The following is a 21,449-nucleotide window of genomic DNA, read 5'->3' as shown; positions in this document are numbered from 1 at the left end:
GACATCAGCAGTTTCTGAGATACTCATATCACTCCATCTGGCACCAACAATCATTCCATGGTCAAAGTCAGATCGATCACATTTCTTCCCCGTTTGGTCTGACTAACAGCTGAACCTCTTGACCAAGTCTGCTTGCTTTTGCATTGAGTTGCTGCCATGATTGGCTAATCAAATATTTACATTAACAAGCATAAAGTGACCATCAAGTGTATGTGTAATAATCAAAAGGGATGCTGTCATTGAACTCTCTGGGTCTGTTCACTGCTCTTGTGGTTTTGGTATGAGCCACGCTATAAGTGGAATTGTAGTAGTATAGGCAAAACTTGAACTTCACATTAAATGGATGATGCAGAGATGTATAATTTTTAAAATTATAACTTAATGAATAATGAGGTTTAAGATTGGGTACTGTGCTAATAATAAATGGCTTTAGAAAATGTAAACACAAGGGATTCTGCAGATGCTGGAAATCCAGAGTAACGCGCACAGAAAAACTGGAGGAACTCGAAGGTCAGGTAGTATTTATGGGGAGGAATAAACAGTCGAGGTTTTGAGCTGAAATCCTTCATTAGGACTGGAGTGGTGTTGGGGAAGAAGGCGGATGGGGAGGAGGGGAAGGAGTACAAGCTGGCAAGTCATAGTTGAGGCTAGGTGAGGTTGGGGGTGGGGGTAAAGTGAGAAGCTTGGAAGTGATTGGTGGAAAAGGCGAAGTCCTGAAGAAGGAGGAATCTGATAGGAGAGGAGAGTGGACCATGGGAGAAGGGGAAGGAAGAGGGGTACCAGAGGCAGGTGAGAAGAAGAGGAAGAGTAAGAGGGAAGCTAAAATGGGGAAAAAGAGAGAAAAGAGAGGGCGGAGAAATTACTGGGTTAGAAAATTTGATGTTGGTGCCATTAGGTTAAGGGTTATCCAGGCGGAATTTGCGGCATTGCTCATAGCAGATGTACATGATAATGGAGTTGAAAGCCGATATTTGGAATACCTGGTGTTTGGTAATGGGGGAAAGGATTGTTTCCTTTCTGAGGGAGTGCAGCATTGTTCAGAGACTTTAAGTGGGAAACGAAAAATAAAATACTATAGTAGCTGAAGATTTGAAAATGAAAGAACTTGCTGCACACACTGAGCAGGTCAGTTAGCACCTGGAGGAGGAAAGGGGGCTTAGCATAAAAGGTCTTCCTTGATGATTTTGGTGTTACAAGTCTGTGATCCTGCCACTCATCGGAATTGCTTCCAAAAAGGAGCCTGAATGGAAATGAGATGAGCGCATGGAAACCAGATTGAGTTTCTGGACCTTTGCCATCTGCGGATGAGTTGGTGTCTGGGAGTTGATTAGATTTTTGTAGTCTGTTCACTATTAGCATATGTTAATGCATTTTTAAAAAGATGTTTAAAGAGTTGACAGGACCGCATACTATTTTCCAGGGATTACCAAGTGAGGGCAATGATTTGGCCAAGGTCTCAGTAATTTGCCTGAAAATTTTCTCCATGGCAGAAATGTTTTCCAAACCATATTTCTAACTGATTGCACTGGCTTGCCTTTGATCAACAGGTCTCCATAGCAGGGCAGCCATCCGGTGTGGAAGCAGCGAGAAGTCGCATAAGAGTAAGTTTTGGAGCTGACTGTCATCAGATTGGGTAGCTTTGATGATGTGAAATTGCCTTGATACTGACAGGAGCCCCATCAGTGCTGATGCCCTCTGTAACGTATGGACTCGGGTATCGTGGTGTCATGAGCATAATCGCACAGATCTTTAGTTTCAGTTCCAAGCAGTACATGTACACGGTTGTTCATGTGACCAAACCAATCGCACTACTATTGAAATATGAGTTAGAAAAGATGAACATCTACATGTTGTGTAAGCTAAGCTCCTTTCCTATTGAGTTTGAATAGGACATGAAGAACATAACCGATGGATTGAACCTAGGTCAATGGAGAAGATCAAGCTGTCCTTGACTAAATTTGCAATTGCCTTTCATGAAGGGGATTGATAGAGCATCCTATGGACTGTTTTATGTAGCTCTTTCTAAATGTGGATAGTTGGAGGCCTTCAGAATGTTGCTGAACAAAGACAGAACACGACAGCATAAGGAACTTTGGAACAGTTCTTAGTGGTGAACTAGATACTTGTTGCAGTTGAGCTGTTGTGACTCCAGATAGTGGATCCACTCACCAGCCTTTTAGTTCACTCGAAGAGCTCCAGGATGTGGAGTGGGAATGCAGGGGTGGCACTTGCTTGGTTTCACGATATTGGCTGCCGTGTTCCATCATCAGTGACATTCGGCTGTCTGGATAGGGAGACCACTGGGTCATAAACACTTCCCCTCTTCAAAGGTCATTGAGTCATAGAGTATTACAGCATGGAAACAGGCCCTTTGGTCCATCTATTCTGTGCCAAACTGTTATTCTGCCCAGTCCCAACGGCCCACACCTGGACCATAGTCTTCCATACCCATTCAATTCATTAACATATACAAGTTTCTCTTCAATCTTGAAATTGAGCTAAGCACTGGCAACTCTTCCACTATCTCACCACCATCTGAGTGAAGAAATACCCTCCTCAAATTCCCCTTAAGTCTTTCACCTTTCACCCTTAACCTATGACCTCTAGTTCGAGTCTGACCCAATCTCAGTGGAAAAAGTCTGTTTGCATTTACCCTGTCTGTACCCCTTATAATTTTGTGTTCCTCAAATCTCCTCTCGTTCTCCTATGCTCCAGGAAAAAAAGTCCTAATTTATTCAACCTCGGGTCCTCAAGTCCTGGCAATATCCGATAACTCAGTGTGGGTAGGTGGACAAGTTCAATAGCTCACTCAAAGAGCTGGCAGAGCACATTTTGCTAAATAGGTCTTGTGCTATTGATTTTATGATTCTTGATTCAAGAAACAACTGTCCCCATCATAAAAATGATACAACACTACCCCTTTCGCACAGTACAAGGCAGAATACAAAAGCATACATGTCCTGAAGGTGTGTGATATAAAATTACTGTATCAAATTATACGCAGAGATGAATTCAGAAATAAAGTTTAATTAAAAAAAAACTTTGGAGCCTGCAGCAAGTTATTTAATTGTTTAACCTTCCTTTTAAAATAATCATGCATTGCATATTTATTTGTACATATTGCATTGAATAGAATTCCTGAACAGGAATGGTTAGTCCTTCTTATTATCAATAAGAGAGAACAATATTTTTGCATATGCATAGTGTAGTATTTTAGTAGTAACTAACTGTGATGTTCTGTCACCTAGGAGCTGCTCCCTCTGGTGATGATGTTCGATTTGCCCATTGCTGGCATTTTGCAGCCAATTCCTGACCCCAACTCACCAACGATCCAGCATCTATCCCAAACATACAACATTTCCATATCCTTCAAACAACGATCACGCATGTATGGTGCCACCGTAATTGTGCGAGGCTCTCAGAACAATGCAGCAGCAGTCAAGGTGAGAATGGCCCCAGGGCTGTGAAGATGCTGATTTTGCCTTTTGTAAAGCGCACAGTAAACATTAAAAAAATTTTTATAACATGTCTCTCCGGACTAGCTTATAATGAATAGAATCTTTCAACAAATAAGGTAGGAATTTGAACAAGTACTTTGAAAGAGCTATCCAATTACCCTATTCTTGCTTCTCAGCCCTGCGTATGTTTCCTTTTGAAGTATTTGCTGAATTCTCTTTTGAAAATTACTATTGAAACTGCTTCCATCACCTTTTCAGGCAGTTGATTTTGGATCATAAAAAATTTCTGTAAAAACAGCAAAAGAAAACTTCTGCTCATGTTCTTTAGTATATTATTTTAGTTCTTTGGTCCCTTTGCCCTAATCCTTCTGCTGATATGAACAGTTTCTCCCTACTTGTTTTTCTAAGCACCAATATTAAACCTCCTCTTAACTTCTGTGCTACCTCAGCTTCCTGTTAACTTTTCTGATCTCTCTCCAGTGCCTTGACATCGTCCTAAGTATAACCTGACATAATACTGGAACCCAGTGATTTGTCACGCTTTCCCAAGATCAGCTGAGCGCCACTTTGGCTCAACTCTTTGTTCATTGAGCACAATGTACAGTATGTTAAAGTTATTGTACTCACGTGTACTGAGGTGCATGGCATCCATACAGATCATTTCATTGTAACAGTGCATTTAATACAAGGGAAAACAGCAACAGGGTGTAAAATAACTGGGAAAGTAAAGTGCAAAGCCATAACAAGGTTCATTGTGAGGTCAGGAGCCCATCTAAATTTTCTTAGAAGACCATGCGATAATTTTATGATAGCAGAATCGATACTCTTCTTGAGCCTCTTGGTAAGTGCTTTCAGGATTTAGTATTTTCTGCCCAGTGAGAGAGAGGAGAAAGATAATGTCCAGGGTCTTGGATTATGTTGCCAGCTTTGCCGAGGCAGAGTTCATGGTGGGATGTTGGGTTCTGTGATGCCTTGAGCTGCGTCCACACCCCTCCGCAGTTTCTTGCCGTCTCGGATGAAGCATTTGCAATGCTTACCTGTCCCTTCCACGTTTGAACAAGGTGAACCAGAGGCAACACGGACGATGCTAAAATACATCTTTCAGTTTTGTAACCTAATTAAGAAGTTGCATGCATCAACAAGTTCTACATCATGAGACCAAGGAAGAAAGGCTGGGAGTCTTTTCCTGAGACAAGAATTCGGATAGGCGAGCTGATGAATGTCAATAAGGTAATAAAGTGATTTGATTGCATAAATGCAGAGAAATATACTTTCATTTCTAGCAGATTAAGAGTAGGAGTCATCAATAGATCCAGCAGGGAGGAACTTTCTTACTCAAAGAGAGCTCAGACATGTGGAACATGTAATTAAAATAAATAGCATGAATTTAAGGAAAACTTAATAGGCTCATGAGAGAAAAGAACAGAATAAGCTGACGAAGTTAGATAAATTATTCACATAATTATGGGTTACTATGGACTCGATACAAGACCAATCCAGCCACTACTATTGCCCACCCTCTCCTCAGAGAGTGAAAGGAGTCTGTGGGCATGGAGCATTTATGCTGAATGCCCTTTTTCCTGAGCTGTTAGTGTGATAGATACCTCTCTGCTTTCTGGGCAGAGCCTTTTCTCAGAATGCAGTATGCCTAATGCAGATTGTCTGGTTTTGTTTCAGGAAGGGACCGCCATGCTGCTGGAGCACCTAGCTGGTAGTCTGGGGAGCGCCATACCCATCAGCACCCAACTGGACATTGCACCTCAACACCATCTCTTCATGATGGGTCGCAATGGGAATAACATTAAGCACATAATGCAGAGAGCTGGAGCTCAGATCCACTTCCCAGATCCCAGCAATCCCCAGAAGAAGTCCACAATCTACCTCCAAGGCACTATTGAGTCTGTCTGTCTAGCTAGACAATACCTCATGGTAGGCATTAACTTCAATACATCGGTCAATAGAACATTCATTGATGGCTACTTCTACTGGAAGCTTTTATTATCGGTGTAAATGGCTCATTAATTTGACAAATCAATAATTCATTAATGGTTTAGTGACTGTATGTGATCAATGCAGTAAACATTGAAACATTTTCTGGGTAGTTCTCTCAAATGTTAAAGCATGGACATTTTTGTATTGTTGGTTTGTGAATGTTGCCATGGTGGTGAGGTTACTGAACTTACACCTCTGCTATCATTGGACTTTTATGGTTCTAGATTAGCTCCCCAGAAATCATGAGTTCAATTCCCGGAATGATAAATTTCAAACTAAATTAATTATTTCTGTTAATTCTGGGCTGGCACTAGAAACATTACGTTTCAACCTGCTGGACTGCATTAAAATGTAAACTAGCTGACTAACATGCTTCAGGGAATGGAAACCTGGCTGGCCTACACAGTCTGGCTAACATGTGACTTTGCGGTTAGCTTTTAATGGCAGCAGAAAAATCCCAGCAAGCTACAAAATGGCCGTAGCAACTGGGACAGATAATAAGTGCAGTTTATCTTGAGTCACCCACTTAGTTTAAGTAAACTAACAGGAGGATTAAAACTAAGCACCCCATACAGTCAAATTGCGAATGTCCTGTCTCATATGGAGATACGGCAGCATCTTAGCAGAGACGTTTTCTGGGCTTGAGTGGAATTGATTTACGGTAAATTTCCCTACTGTATGTAGCTGAAATAAATGGTGCATTTCAGCTGACAGCTTCATTAAGAAGTTGTTCTTAAAGCCCTTCAAATGGGCTTACTGCTCAAAAAGCAATGGATTTCTGGAAGGTGTACCACTTTGCTCTGAATCTGTGGGGATTGGTTATGGTTTGTGTGTTGGCCTGAGTGCGTTTTCCGAGCCATGAAATGTTCATTCCAGGTTGTTTGGTCTGTGATGGCAAGGGGAGCATATTTCTCATCTTCCCCCGTTGCTGGAACTTCTTTTTGCTGTATTACCAAAGGCTTGTGGGCACATATGGGAAACTATTCAAATGCTGCCCAGGGCACTGGCAGACAGAGGGATGGAAATTGTGCTGCTATTTACATGAAGCACTGACTCGGAGTCGTAGAGCATTACCTTTTGGCCCATCCAGTCCATGCTGAACTGTTAGTCTGCCTAGTATCACTTGGGCCACAGCCCTTGACACCCCTCCCATCCATATACTTAACCTTCTTTTAGAGAAACGATATTCTTTTCACCAAGTGGCTTAAAGAATGGAGTGGTTTTGTAACCAAGGGTAGTATTCGCTTGTATAGAAGATGAAAGCTTGAACAAATTGAGGTATTTATGATCATGAAAGGAGTTTCTGGGATAGATTGACAAATTGTATTCTATAAGGGAATGCAAAACAAAGGGGCATGATCTTAAAATTCGAACTGGTGGAAATCTGGAAAAGCCTGAAAACTGTAGTGACTATGGCCAATTGAACATTTCGGAACTGAGCATCACCTTTGATTGTAAAATCAAGACTGTAAACAGAGTAAAGATAGGGCAGTAAGGATCTAAACTGAATGGCTTAAACTAGCCGGTGGCCTAATCCTGAGTCCGTGTTCTTCCCCTACTCAGTATGCCTTCAAATTAAGTCAGAAGGGTAGAAAGTGGGCCGGTTGCACATTGGTGCTATTGATTCATTACACAGATTACAGGCAAGGGGTAAAGGTTTGGACTAAACTGGAATGAATTCTAATAGTGCCATATTTATCCAGAAACGGTAGCTCAATCTGCCATTCAACTGATTCTTCAAGGCAGCCAGCAATTTTCCAGGTCAATCAAAACGTAAAATTCAGTTCATCTTGATTCAAGTAATTTTTAACATTAAATGCAGTGCTACATATATTTTACTGAGCAGGTTGTATCTCCGCACCAAATGCGGTTCAATTGGTGGTGTATTTCCTGTGAGCGATGGCTATGGATTTACATACTGAGGTCACATCTGCTACTCTCCTGTCTGTAGGAACTACTTAACACTAAAGAATTTTGAAACGCATCCACTACTTCCCGGACTACTTCCTTTAGTGCTCTGGAATGCGGATTATCAGGCCTTGGGGATTTGAAGTTCTTCTCCCCAATAATTCCTCTAGCATAGTTTATTTGCTTATATTAATTTTCTTCACTGTCCCTCTCTTAGATGCCAGAAACCCTCATTTGCCTGCTTTGATAGGAGAATCTAGAACTTGGAATAACTGTGTAAAAATAAAGCATTGCCCAATAAAGATGGAGATAAGGCAAAACATTTTTTCCTCTGTGAGTGTTATGTAGTTTTGGAAATTCCCTAAAGGCCAATTGAAGCAAAGTCTGTGAATATTTTTAAGACAGAGGTAGGTTGTTGGACAATAAAGGGGTGGAAGGTTAGCATGGATAGTTGAGAATTCGGAGTTGAGGTTAGAGTCTGACCATTATTGATCTTATTAAATTGTGGAGTAGGATTCAAGGACCTAATTTGAACTTTAGTTTATATGATTTTTGTCTGTTCCCTTCAATAGATATAAAAGATATCATGTACCATTTGGAGAAGAGCAGAGGAGTTAACCCATTGGTCCTGGTCAATATTTATACACAGACATCATTGCTAAGAAAACACATTAACCATTCATTTTCACACTTCTGTTGGTGGGACCCCATGTGTGCACATTAATTGCCACATCCCCTACTTTAAAACAGTGACAACACTCCAAAAATGTTTATCTCTGAAGCACTTTAAGGATTCTTGATACTATGAAAGGTACCAGTTTACCAGGAGTCTGTTTTCCATTTACCTTACTAGAAATTGAACACTGAATGAATGCTTATGTAAGTGGCACTTGTTGGCAAATTTTAAAAAAGTTCACTTTCAAATTCAACATCTGTAGGCCAACCTCACTTTTTTAAAAAGAGTAACACACAACATACCGGAGTAACTCAGTCCTGATGAAGGGTCTCAGCCTGAAGTGTTAACTGTTTAATCCTCCCTATAAATGTTGCCTGACTTGCTGAGTTCCTCCAGCATTTTGTGTGTGTTACTCTGGATTTTCAGCATCTGCTGAATCTCTTGAGTTTATCTTTTTTTCAGAGATCTGGATAGGTTGAGGTTCCAGCTGTGTAATTACTATTAAACTGCAGTTTTGTTATTCTATCAAGGGTATTGACGAGATTGAAGGTCTTTTCATTTTATAGACTGGTCAAGTCCATGTTGAAATCCAATACAAATTTAAATATCTAAGGTGTAGTGGCAGGCTGGTCTTGCAATTCAAGTGTGGCTCTTGAACGACCTCCTTGTAGATGGAACATAAGTGAGTGTTTGCTGTCGAAGTGGGTGTTACTTGCTACCCACAGTAGTCTTGCTACCTCACAGCGCCAGGGCCCCCGGTTCGATCCTGATCTCTGGTGCTATGTGTGCATGCATTTCCCCAGGTACTTCCGTTCCCTCCCACGTCGCACAGATATGCCAGTTGCTTGTGTCCACTGTAAATTGCCTGTTGTGTAAGTCGCTGGCTGAAGATTCTTGGGGAAGGTGATGGGTGTATGGAAGGAGGTAAATGATGGAGTAGGGCTGAAGTAAATGTCCTAAGAGTGGGGTTAAACTTGATGGGCCAAGCTGCCAGCTTCTGAGTGCCCAGAAATGTTTCAGCATATGAATGTGCTGTGTGTGCTATGTTATGCTTGGAAAGTGATGAAAACCCATAAAAGTAACTTTAATTATGACTGACCTTTTTAATGTTAGAACGGCTTGCAAAACAGAGATTAGCCTCTTGATGTAATACCAGTACACTTAACTAATTGACAGTGGTTCACACCATGCCCACCATCTATGCCACACCATCTTCTCACAGCTATTATGGGCAGGAGGCACCAAGGCCTGAAGTCCCACACCATCAGTTACTTACTCCCAACCATTCGGTTCTTGAACCAACCCGCATAACCATAATCACTACAAGTTGGCAACACTACGAACACTTTGATCACTTTTCTTCACTAAAATGGGATTTTTACGTTCTAATTGCATTTTCCTGTAAAGATTGTGTATGGTACATGTTTAATTTACACTCAGTAGCCACTTTACGAGGTACCTCCTGCACCTAATAAAGTGGCCACTGAGTGTATGTTCATGATCTTCTGCATCTGTAGCCCATCCGCTTCCATATTCATGCTGTGCATTCAGTGATGTTGTTCTGCACACCGCTGTCGTACTGTGTGGCTATATAAGTTACTTCTGCCTTCCTGTCAGCTTGAACCAGCCTGGCCACTCCACTCTGACCTCTCTCATTAGCAAGGCATTTTCGCCTCCAGAACTGCCGCGCTCACTGGATGCTTTAATATTTCTTGCACCGTTCTCTCTAAACTCTAGACACTGTTAACGCATGAAAGTCCCAGGAAGTGCTCAGACCATCCCATCTGGCAACAACAATCAATCCCCAGTCACAGTCATTTAGATCACATTTCTTCCCCATTCTGATGTTTGGTCTGAACAACAACTGAACTTTGAGACCATGTCTGCATGCTTTTATGCATTGAATTGTGGCCATATGATTGGCTGATTAGATATTTGCATTAACGAGCAGGTGTACCTAATAAAGTGGCCTCTGAGTGCCTGTCTTCCTTGTGAATACTGTTTATATGAGATGTGCCCGTGATGCTACGAAGCTTTTCATTGCACCTGCACAATGCTACATGTACTTAGACATATGATAATGAACTTGACTTTGACCTTGATGTTGTACACCAGGGTTGTCTCCCCCTTGTGTTGATGTTTGATATGAAGGAAGAGATTGAAGTGGAGCCACAGAGAATCACTCAGTTAATGGAACAGTTAGATGTCTTCATTAGCATCAAACCAAAGCCCAAACAGCCAAGCAAGGTATGCGGTACAGATCAATTTTCTTCTTACAGAGTTTATGTTTCTTTTTCCTTATCTGATGAAATGAAACCAGTGAGTGTAAGATGGACAATCAAAGGTAAAGTTCCAAATGAATGGAAGTCATGTCAGACCAGGAGCAAAGCATGCTGGGACTTGACTGTCCTCCATCATTCTGCTACAGTGGATGTTCACCACGCTTTCTGTTTAGCAGCGTCCCATGCCTTGGAATTGTCCAGCCTGGTTTATAAAGTGTGTTCTGTTGTTCTCAATGTCCCCTCCCCCATGCCTTGGAATTGTCCAGCCTGGTTTATAAAGTGTGTTCTGTTGTTCTCAATGTCCCCTCCCCCATTGCTTTACTTGACATAGAATGGAGATTTTTTTTAGTATTTAGAAATGCAGCATGGTTACAGCTCTTCTGGCCTAGTGAGCCCTCACTGCCCAATTACACCAATGTGACCAATTAACCTACTAACCCGTATGTCTTTGGAATGTGAGTGGAGACTGAGCACCCAGACGAAACCCACACAGTCACAGAGAGAACGCACAAACTCCTTACAGACGGAGGCAGGAATTGAACCTGGGTAGCACTGTAATAGTGTTACATTAACTGCTACACCACCCAAGCTGCCCCATTTGAAATAAAAAGGCATAGAAATCAGTTTTAAAAAAATTATTAGTGCTTCTGAGACAGAGCTTATCATGTGCCACGTTACAATGGGGTAGCTGTAACAAACAAAAATCTACTTTCAGAAAACTTGCTTAGTTTAGTTGCTCGCAATGCTGGACAGATCAAATCAAAAACGAAATGAGTCAAAAACCAAGTCGTATCTGGACTCTGATGATGAAAGGTCATTGTTCCAAAATGTCAACTCTGTTTCATCCCTTACTTGTGCTGTCTGGTCTCCTGCTGAATGGTTCGAGTATCTTCAGGTTCTGAGGCAAAATTAATTCTTTGGAATAGTTTTTTTCTATTTTACCCAGTGATGACGTAGAGCATTAAGAACATTGCCTTAGAATACCTGGAAAATCTACTGAATTCCTTTAAAGGGAATACATTACAAACTAACGTATAACTGTGCTAACACATTTGAGCAAATTCTGTGATTTCAAAGGGACTTGCAGAGGGTTTAATGAATGAAACAGATTAGAGACAGATTTTACATTCAGGACAAGCATTTTTAGTGTTTTATTGCTCAAATACACAGGAAATTCAATCCAGTGTTTTGTATCCAGGCAGCTTTGGTGTAATACAATCAATCCAAGTCATTGTTCTTTCCCTTACTTGGTCCCAAAACAGCTTACTGCATAGAATGAGGCCATTTGGTCCATCATGCTTGTACCTGATATTTACCACATCATCTAAACTACTTTGTCTTGCCCGTGTTATCCTCAGCTGCAAACACTTACCAGCTTTTCTTCTCAAAAGCAGAGTGGCCCATATGTCACCTACTCCCCGTGGCAAGGTTTTACTCCCCCAGCGAAGTTTCTAACCTCCCATTTGCTGCCGCTTTTCATACTTGTGCCCAACTCTAGGCAGCATTCAAAGTTAAACAGCATTTAAATCACGGTTAAATTTGCTCAAAGCCCAAGTTAAATTGAGGGGAGTGGGGGAAGGAAGTGCACAAGATGGAGCAAACATTGTGGCGGGGAAGTGCACCATCAAAATTAGCTATGTAAGGTAAGGACACCCCATGGCATTAGGTATATATGGCCCCAAAACCAGATAAATTTACCTTCCTGCTCCTATGCTACCTTGCCGACATGTCTTCGCCATGATGTGCTCCTTCTCAAACGGTCTTGTGAGAAGTGTGTTGCTGATTTTAGTTGCTTTCCCAGTGCAGATGTATATTCTTGCATCACCACAGGGCACGTCTGGTTACTCCGTGGAATATAATCTCCTGGTGGTTTCTGATGAGGAAATTAATTTTCCAAGTGTTGTAAGATATATCTGATAAATACTTGTGCTGTACTAGGTTTTATGGTTCTTTTTTCTGTCTTGACATTAAAATGTAGGCCAGCTAGAGCTGTCACTGATAGGATAACAATCAGGAATTGTTCTTATAATCTTGTTGTTCATACTATTACTTACAAATTTCATCTGTAGAAATCTGCAGAAGACTTTGTATTCCAGACCTAAAATAAAAAGGAAATGGCTAATTCCTTTTTTTGTTCAAATAGCTCACCCTCTGGTTAGATCTTCCCGACATGCCAGTTACTGGCATGAACCCCACAACTCCAGGTCTTTGCTCTCGAGATGGAGAGTGGAGCAATGAACAGTGATGGTTATCAAATCATCTCCTCCTCCTTAAAATGCCTTTCACTATCTTTGTTGGTGTTCATGCCTACCATTTAGTGTCATCGTGGTATGTTTAATATCGAAAAGTAATTTATCCATATTCAGGAGAACGTTAAAGATTTAGGATGGGATTTTTAAGTAATATGTGAGACTTAAAATGTTCTCTTCTTTCCTCTGGTCAGTCAGTGATTGTGAAAAGCGTGGAAAGAAATGCTGTAAATATGTATGAAGCACGAAAATGTCTGCTGGGTTTGGAAAACAGTGGTGTTGCCATGACAAATATGCTGCCAACCGTTACCTGTCCCATTGGACTCTCCTGTCATGGACTGGATATCCTGGCTTCTGCTGGACTAGGCTTGGCCGGTTTAGGTATGATGGTATTTTTGTGACATTTGTAGGGCTGATTAAGGTGCAGAATGTTTGAAGTTTGCACATCCGTAAATCCGTAAATGGATTTCTGCAGGGTGCTCTAGTTTTTTTGCACATCCCAAAGATGATCTGGAAGGTTAATTGGCTTCTGTGAACTACTCCTTAGTGCAGATTAATGACACTACGGGCCTATGTGGAATTGGAATTGATTGGTCATTGTTCCAAGTTCAAGTTTAAGTTTATTGTCATTCAACCATAAACACGTATACAGCTAATTGAAATATCTTTCCTCTGGGGCCAAGGTACAAAACACAATACATATCGTCACACACAGCGTATATAGTTATGGTCCAGCATATCCAGTCACAAAATAATATTAACACAAGCCCCTGAGTAGCATGGACTGAAGATTGATAGGTTGATAGAAATTGTGAGGCACGTGTTTATGTGAGACAGTGTAATGTTATGGACACTATTATAATAAAACAAGCAGTACTATAAGTGTGTAATATTTGTACCAAAATACAATGAAATTCTTGACTTGTGTACTGTTCTTACAGATTAAATTATTACGTGGTGCATTGAGGTAGAGCAAGGTAAAACAATAACAGAATGCGGAATAAAGTGTAACAGTTACAGAGAAAATGCAGTTTAGATAAAGAATAAGGTGCAGGATCATAAAGAGATCGATTGCGAGATCAGGACTCCATCTCATTGATCTAGGAAACCATTGAAAAGTCTAGTAACAGCAGGGTCAAAGCTTGTCCTTGAGCCTGGTGGTAGGCCCTTTCAGGCTTTTGTATCTTCTGCTCAGCTGAAAAAGGGAGAATGTCCAGTGTGTGTTGGGTCTTTGATTGTGCTGACTGAGAGCAAGAAGTATAGGCAGAGCCCACGGAGGGGAGACTGGTTTCAATGATATGTCCACAACTCTGCAGTTTCTTATGGTGACAGAGACCAGAACAGTTCTCAGGATTGCAAAAACTACAAGGGGGAATGGAACTGATGTGCACGTTCTGTTGGGAGTTGGCTTGTGTCATAATAAGTAACTAAGGTAGAATATGGTCCATTTCCTTTTAAAACCTGATCAGATAAGTTCTGTGTATATCCACTGTTAAAATTTGTCTGAAAATGCTGTTAGAATGAAGTACAATTTGGATTTCATGCGATTTCACAGCACAGTAAGCTTGTGGATCACTTACAATTTGATCAATACAGACCATCAGTAACCTGTTACCATTATTTTTTTAAATGTAAGCATGATAAATAGAATAAAGGGGAAAAGGCAACTCATTTCCAGGGCATTGACCCTGACGATGGAATGCAGTTAGAGAAACCAACACCAAAAATGATGACATAACCAAATCTGAAGCACCATTATGTTGTTAGTCCCATTAATACTGCAACTGCACAATCTCCAACTGGAACATCCAGCGGATCCAGTAACAACTCTAGGAAAATCGGGAATGTTGGCTTCAGCAAAGAAGCAAGTTCCTGAAGGGTAAAATTGTCGGGTATGTATGGACCTTGTCCCTCGTTCCTGAGAGAGCGAGAGAGAAATGAGCTCACTTGCCCCCTCTCTCCCTCCTTCCCGTCCTCTCAGTCTTTGTCTGCCCCTCATCCTGTGTGCTCTCTTACCCCTTCTAGTCTATCACTGTCTGTGTACTAGTTCATCCTCTTTGCAATCCTCATCCTTGTCTCTTCATTTTCTTCCATAATTACAGCTCTATTTAATTCACTTTGCTCATTAGCCTTTTGTGGTAAACTAAGTATACCTGTCTGGACACACCCCTCTGCTGACTGCTCCTGTGGCTCCTCCCACAGACCCCTGTATAAAGGCGATTGGGGCACTGCTCCTCCCTCAGTCTTCGAGATGTCTTGCTCCCTTTTTGCTGCTAATAAAGGCCTATCGTTCATTTCCAGTCTCCTAGAGTTATTGATGGTGCATCACCTTTATTCCCGTCCAATTATATAAATGTCTGCACACTGTACAATTGCTCAGGAACGGCATGCCGTGACTGCTTCCAGGTAGACAACAAAGGGATGAAGGATCATGGCAGGGTAGGTGGAGAGATCAAGAGTTCTTTGTCATACAAGAGATCCGTTCAAGGGTCTAATAACAATGGAATAGAAGTTGTCCTTGAAGCTGGTGGTACTTGCTCTCAACCCTTCATATCTTCTGCCCAGTGGAAGGAGGGGAAGAGCAAATAACTAGAGTGGGACTCTAGACTTTGACTCTGTTGGCTGCTTTCCCGAGGTGGCAGGAAGCGTAGACAGATTCAGTTTCCATAATTACAGGAAGTTTTGGGAAGGAGCTTCAGTTACTCCAGTTCTGAAGCGGTGATCCATTGCTGGTTTCTGAAACAGCAGAAGGGAAAAGTAACCGTTGCCAAAAGCTGCTACCGTGATTGAGGTGCAAGTTCAACAATCGTACAGTGGGATTTCTGGAAAATTAAAGACGAAGATTGAATGACTGTTCCATTTCCACTTGCTGAGCTGTACCCATCCATTTCTCTCAGGTGTCAAAAGGACGACCATTTCACAGTGAAGGCTGTGAAAATAAAAGCTTAAATATGCACATGTGGCTGCAGAAGAGAGTGCCCAGAATTTAACCCTCAAACGTAGGCTGTGTCATAAAGGCAAAAGGCAGCAGATCTGTGTGGTTGTAAGTCATCCAAAAATGTAGGAGTCTAAATGTGGATTTGTTTAATCTTAATTGCCCAGTTGTCCAGTTTGGCAGGTGCTGAGTTCTCTGACAGAAGGCCACAGCCATGCCTCTCAGAATTCTTCTCTACTTGGCACAGAACCTTCCAACCTCTAAAATGAGGACAGAAGAGCACAAGACGATAGGAGCAGTAGTAATTCATTATTCGTTTATATATTTAGAGTACAGCGCGGAACAGTCCCTTCTGCCCAACAAGCCACACTGCCCAGCAGCCCACCTATTTAACACCAGCCTAATCACAGGACAATTTACAATGCCCAATTAACCTATTAACCAGTATGTCTTTGGACTGTGGGTGGAAACGAGATCACCGGGGGGAAACCCACATTTTACAGAGAGGAAATACAAATTCCTTATAGAGGACGCTGGAATTGAACTCCGAACTCCGATGCCCCAGTCTGAAATAGTGTCTTCCTAACCGCTACACTACTGTGGCACCCATCACGCCCAACCAGCTATCCCACAATTCAATATCTTCAGGCTGGTCGCAACCCCTCTTCTGTGCCGTTTCTCCGTGCCCCTCTCATCAAACAAACACTTATCCAACAACATTTTAAATACTTGTAACAAACCAGTGTCCACCACTGCCCATGGCAGAGAATTCCAGAGATTCTGTGAGAGGTCAATTTGAAGCGACTACCCCCTTATCTTGTAGCTATGTCTCCTTATTAACGACTCCTGCACTAGTGAAAATGTCCCAATATCTACCTTGTCAATCAATACTGCTTAGAATGTAGAACAGTACAACACAGGAGCAGGCTCTTAAGGTAATGTCATCTAATTTCCTCTGCCTGCACATGGTCCGTATCCTTCCATTCTCTGCGTATTAATTTGCCTATCTAAGAACCTCTTAAAACCCTCTGTCATATCTGCCTCCACTACCACCCATGATAGGGCATTTCAGCCACCCACCACTTTCTGTGTGTGGAAAATCTTGCCCACACATTCCCTTTGAACTTACCTCCTCTCACCTTAAATGCATGTTCTCTAGTACCAGACATTTCAACCTTGAGTTAAAGATGCCAACTCTCCGCTCTACACACGCCTCTCAGAATTTTAAAACTTCCATCAGGTCTTTTCTCAGCCTCTGCCACTCCAGAGGTCAAACCTACTTTGTCCAACCTCTCCTTGTGCCCTCTAATGCAACCCCTTTGCAATGAAGGTCAAAATACAATATCTACTCATTGGACTTCCCTGCTAACCTTTTGTGACTCAGGCTTTAGAATGCCTAGATCCTTTCAAATGCCATTCACTTGCAGTCTCACTCTGTTTAAATAATAATCTGCCTCTTGGTTTCTCTTTACTTAAATGCATAACCTCACACTTCCCCATATTAAACTTGCTTTGTCAGGCCTTCGTCCATTCACTTACTCACTCACTCACTCGGACTATATTTTTTTTGTGTGACTATGTTTTTCTGCAGTCGTAACTCTATATGTGTAATGTGCTGTGTGAGACTGTCAGTAATGTGTTTTGCATCTTTGCCCTGGAAGAACACTGTATTCATGTGTATGGTTGAATGACAATTGAACTTGAACTTGCCTGTATTCCTTACATATCATCCTATCACAATATGCACTTCCACCTGTCAGCAAATTTCAAAACCTTGCATACTATTCCTTGTTCCAGGTCTTACCTTAAATAGTAAACGATTGTGGGCCAAGGACTGATCACTGTAATATTCTCCTTCCGGTCTGAAAAGGGCCTGTTTATTCCAACACCCTGTTTTCCACGAGACAGCCAGTTTTCAATCCATTCTAATACAGTTTGATACCATGGGTTTTTAATTTATGCACCAGTCTCCTGTGAAGCACTTGTCAATAGGTTTCTTTGTTTTGTGGCTGCCTGTAAGGAGTCAAATTTCAAGGTTGTATATAGTATGCATACTTTGATAATAAATGTACTGTGAATTTTGAACTTCTGTTTGCCTCAATTCACTTCAGAGCAGTGAGCTGAACACCTGCCAGTCGTTCGCCTCCTGCCCCGTCACCCTGACATTTTCAATATGGCCTAGCGCTTAAATCGCCTAAACAGCAGGTCATATCTCACTCTTGGGCCCAGGCCCTGCTTCATGATTCAGCCCATGCACACCAGGCCACAACCGTCTTGTGCCTTTGAGTTTTCAATTCACACTGCTAAAATGCCAGGTTATGCAGTCGGTTCAAAATTTCAGCTCCAAAAGGGAAGTGATAGACTATTGATTGATGATTTCGCTGAGTACCTGCGCAGTGTCTGCCAGAAAAAAGCAGGATCTCCCAGTGCCCATCCACTTCAATTCTACATCCCATTCCCATTCCAACATGTCAGTCCCTGGCCTTCTCTACTGCCATAATGAGGCCATACTCAGGTTGGAGGAGCAGCACCTTATATTCCATCTGAGTAGCCTCCAACCTGACAGCATGATTTCTCGAACTTCCGGTCATTGCCCACCTTCCCCTCTCCTTCACAATTCTCATTCCCAATTCCCTCTCTCACCTTGTCTCCTTACCTGCCTATCACCTCCTTCTGTTTCTCCTCACCCTTCCCTTTCCCTTTCTTCCATACTCTTCTGCCTTCTCCTATCAGATTCCCCCTTCTCCAGCCCTTTATCTCTTTTACCTATCAACTTCCCAGTTCTTTACTTCACCCCCCCTCCCAGTTCCACCCCTCACTTACCACCTTGTACTACTACTTCCCCTCCCCCCACCTCCTTGCTCTAACTTCTCATCTTTTTTGCCAGTCCTGATGAAGGGTCTCTGCCCGAAATGTCGACTGTACTCTTTTCAATAGATGCCGCCTGATCTGCTGAGTTCCTCCAGCATTGTGTGTGTGTGTTGCTTGGATTTGCAGCATTTGTAGATTTTCTTGTCCATCGATTACAGTGATGGTTTTCGAGAAAGAGTGTGACGAATACAGTAGTTGTGTTTGCTGCCAGCAAGTTGTCACTATGCTTAAGTGCCATCTTTAACAGGAAAAGGGGATTATTTGGCTTTTTCATGAGTTTAGATTTTTTTTGTTGTTGCTCCACAGGTTTCTCTGCAGTTTCCCCACTCATGATCCCACCAACAACGCAGGCAACCTTGACCAGTATCTTGCTATCCGGCCTGCATGGGTATGGGCAGACCACGCCATCACCTCCCCCTGGTCTAGCACCCATGGACATTCAGATCAGCACCTTGTCTCCAGAGAGCGATAAGACAGCAACGTCCTGTGTCAATGGCCACGTCAAGGTAAAAGTAAGGACTGATGCTTTGATTTGCTCTGTGGTTTGGAGGGTTAATGAACATGCATTTGTGAACATGTGGCTTCTTAGAAATAATAAATAAACATTTCCCACAAAAATATACTTTAGAACATAGAAAACAAAACATTATAGCACAGTGTAGGCCCTTCAGCTCACGATGTTGCGTTGACCTTTTAACTTACTCCAAGATCAATGTAATCTTTCTCATCTACATAGCCTTCTATTCTTCATTCATCTGTGTGCCTATCTTAAGTGTCCTTAAATGCCCCTCAGATATCTACCTCCACCACCACCCCTAACAGGGCATTCCACAAACCTATCACTCAGTGTATAGAACTTACCTCTGAAATCACCCCTATATTTGCCTCTAATCACCTTAAAATTATAACCCCTGTATCTGCTATTTCTGCCCTGTAAGCCTCCACAGGTCCACGCGATCTACGCCTCTTATCATTTTGTACACCTCTGTCGAGTCACCTTTCATCCCCCTTTGCTCCAGAGAGAAAAGCAGCTATTCGCTCTACCTATCCTCATAAGACATGCTGTATAACCTAGGGATCATTCTGGTAAAATGCACGCTGAAGGTTCCACATTCTTCCAAAAATGAGGCGACCAGAACTGAGCACAATATTCCAAGTGTAGTTTAACCAGCGTTTTATAGAACTGTAACATTATCTCACAGCTCTATTCATATATTCAGGCAAATATATAACACAGTACATTCTTACATCACCGATCACAAAGAAGGCTTACAAGAAATACCTGTTTTTCTTTCACCATTAAGTCTAATAAGTTTACATTTTAACCATCCTAACTCAGAAGTACAAAAGAAAAGACTGACGTATTTCCTCCCTTTTGGAAAATCCCAGTGAAGTTTCTCATTGTGCACACTCTATCAGAGTGGGAAATAGTTTGCATTGGGGTACAGCAATTTCCTGTAAACCTCAATAAAATAATGTCTCGATAAGCAGTTTATTTAAAGAAATGTTGATTCAGTAATGAGTAAATGTTTCAGATTGATTGGAAGGATGATCTTTGCTTTTCTTTCCGTGGACACTGCCTGACCTGCTGACTGTTTCTGACAATATTTGCAACACACAAAGTGCCGGAGGAGCTCAGCAGGCCAGGCAGCGTCTATGGTGAGGAACAAACAGTCGATGTTTCGAGCCGAGACCCTTCATCAGGACTGGGAAGGAGGGGGGAAGAAGCAAGAATAAGAAGTAGGGGCTGTTTGGGTACTGTGCCTCCCTCTCACCTGTAGAGAAGAAATTCACTGGCTCAGTTGGTTGAGCTGCCACCTCCAGTGATCCGATGCTGTCCGTATGGAATTTGCACATTCACCTTGTGATCGCGTGGGTTTCTCCAGTTCCCTCTCACAACCCAATAAGTGGCCTCTGTAATTTGCCCCTGGACTGTTGCTGAGTAATAAAACTAGGTGAGCAGGACAATTGAGAGTTTTACGGAAAGGAAAACAGGGCTTAGCGTAGGGTTAGCATCATGGGTGTTTGCTAGCAGACATGAACTCAGTATGTTGAACAACCTGTTTATATGTTGTGTGACTGTGGTTCCATGACACTGCATAGACTCGGTGTCTGTCCATCTGTACCCAGATACTAGGCTGACCTGTTTCTGCAGCAGACCCTACAAACCAAGACTGGACTGGAGCAATGATAGGCAAATTAGTAAGGACTGTACTGTGTGGGGTGGGGTCTTTGAGGTTCTAACGTTTTAACTGTCACTCATTCTTTGGGGCACGCCTCTGTTTTCATGGATGACTGTGAAGGAAAAAAATTTCAGGATGTATATTATATACATTGACATTAAAAGCACCTGCTGAAACCTGTATAGAGATAGAAAATGAATATATCATTTTTTTTAAAAAGGGTTTAAAAAGTTTCCATGTTTTCCTGCAGTAACAAACCCACAGAAGACATTTGCAAATCACTCCAATTATATTTATGCGCAATTTTGTTTGCTGTGATTGCAGCTCAGCCCTGAAGTTCCTGACACAGCTCGAGTGTGTCGTAGATTAATCCTTAATCTCTGGAGACTCTCAGAGTGTGGCTGGAGGGCTGGCAGCCTGCACTCTGCAGTAAATAATTGCAACTTCGCTCAGCTCAATTGCTAGTTGCTCTCTTGAAGGGCAAGGGAGTCACTTTACCTTTGTCTTAAATCTTGGACACGGAATTAACTTCTCAGATATCAAATATTTGCAAATCCTGCATATTGTCTGCTGTCTTTTTGAAGGTGTAAGTTGCACTGGGTCCAGTTTCAGTGGGTAGAATTGATCAGCAAATTATTCTTCATCAGATGATTAAACCATTCGGTCTTGTGGGGAAACACCACTGCCAGGCTAGGCCCTATTCTCAGTTTGCCACAGAGTGATATAGAACAAGTGGGATATATTTTAACAGCTAATCCTGTACTAAATCCACACATTGACCAGCATAGAGTCACATGACAGGAAAAGAAAAAATGTTCCTGTTTTTTTAACAAAGTCCAAGCCTTTCAATTATTTATTTTGGGGTAGAATTAAGACGAGAACAGGGGGAGATTTG

General features: G+C 42.0%; 1 protein-coding gene across 3 annotated transcripts in view; it reads left to right on the top strand.

Annotated features, from left to right (window-relative positions):
• The window catches only part of LOC140715296 (protein bicaudal C homolog 1-like), a 320,845-nt gene that overhangs the window by 262,010 nt on the left and 37,386 nt on the right, over window positions 1–21,449 (top strand). For 2 of the 3 annotated variants that reach the window (XM_073027256.1, XM_073027258.1), the window contains exons 6-11: window positions 1,548–1,601; window positions 3,249–3,443; window positions 5,136–5,387; window positions 10,150–10,281; window positions 12,760–12,946; window positions 18,678–18,883. In XM_073027256.1, coding sequence (XP_072883357.1) covers window positions 1,548–1,601; window positions 3,249–3,443; window positions 5,136–5,387; window positions 10,150–10,281; window positions 12,760–12,946; window positions 18,678–18,883 — 1,026 coding nt within the window. The remainder of the gene's footprint in view (window positions 1–1,547; window positions 1,602–3,248; window positions 3,444–5,135; window positions 5,388–10,149; window positions 10,282–12,759; window positions 12,947–18,677; window positions 18,884–21,449) is intronic. The other variant, XM_073027257.1, reaches the window with a different exon arrangement.

Source organism: Hemitrygon akajei, chromosome 23 (assembly GCF_048418815.1).
Source record: "Hemitrygon akajei chromosome 23, sHemAka1.3, whole genome shotgun sequence".
NCBI classification, from domain to species: Eukaryota; Metazoa; Chordata; class Chondrichthyes; order Myliobatiformes; family Dasyatidae; genus Hemitrygon; species Hemitrygon akajei.
This window is presented reverse-complemented; position numbering and strand designations above follow the sequence as displayed.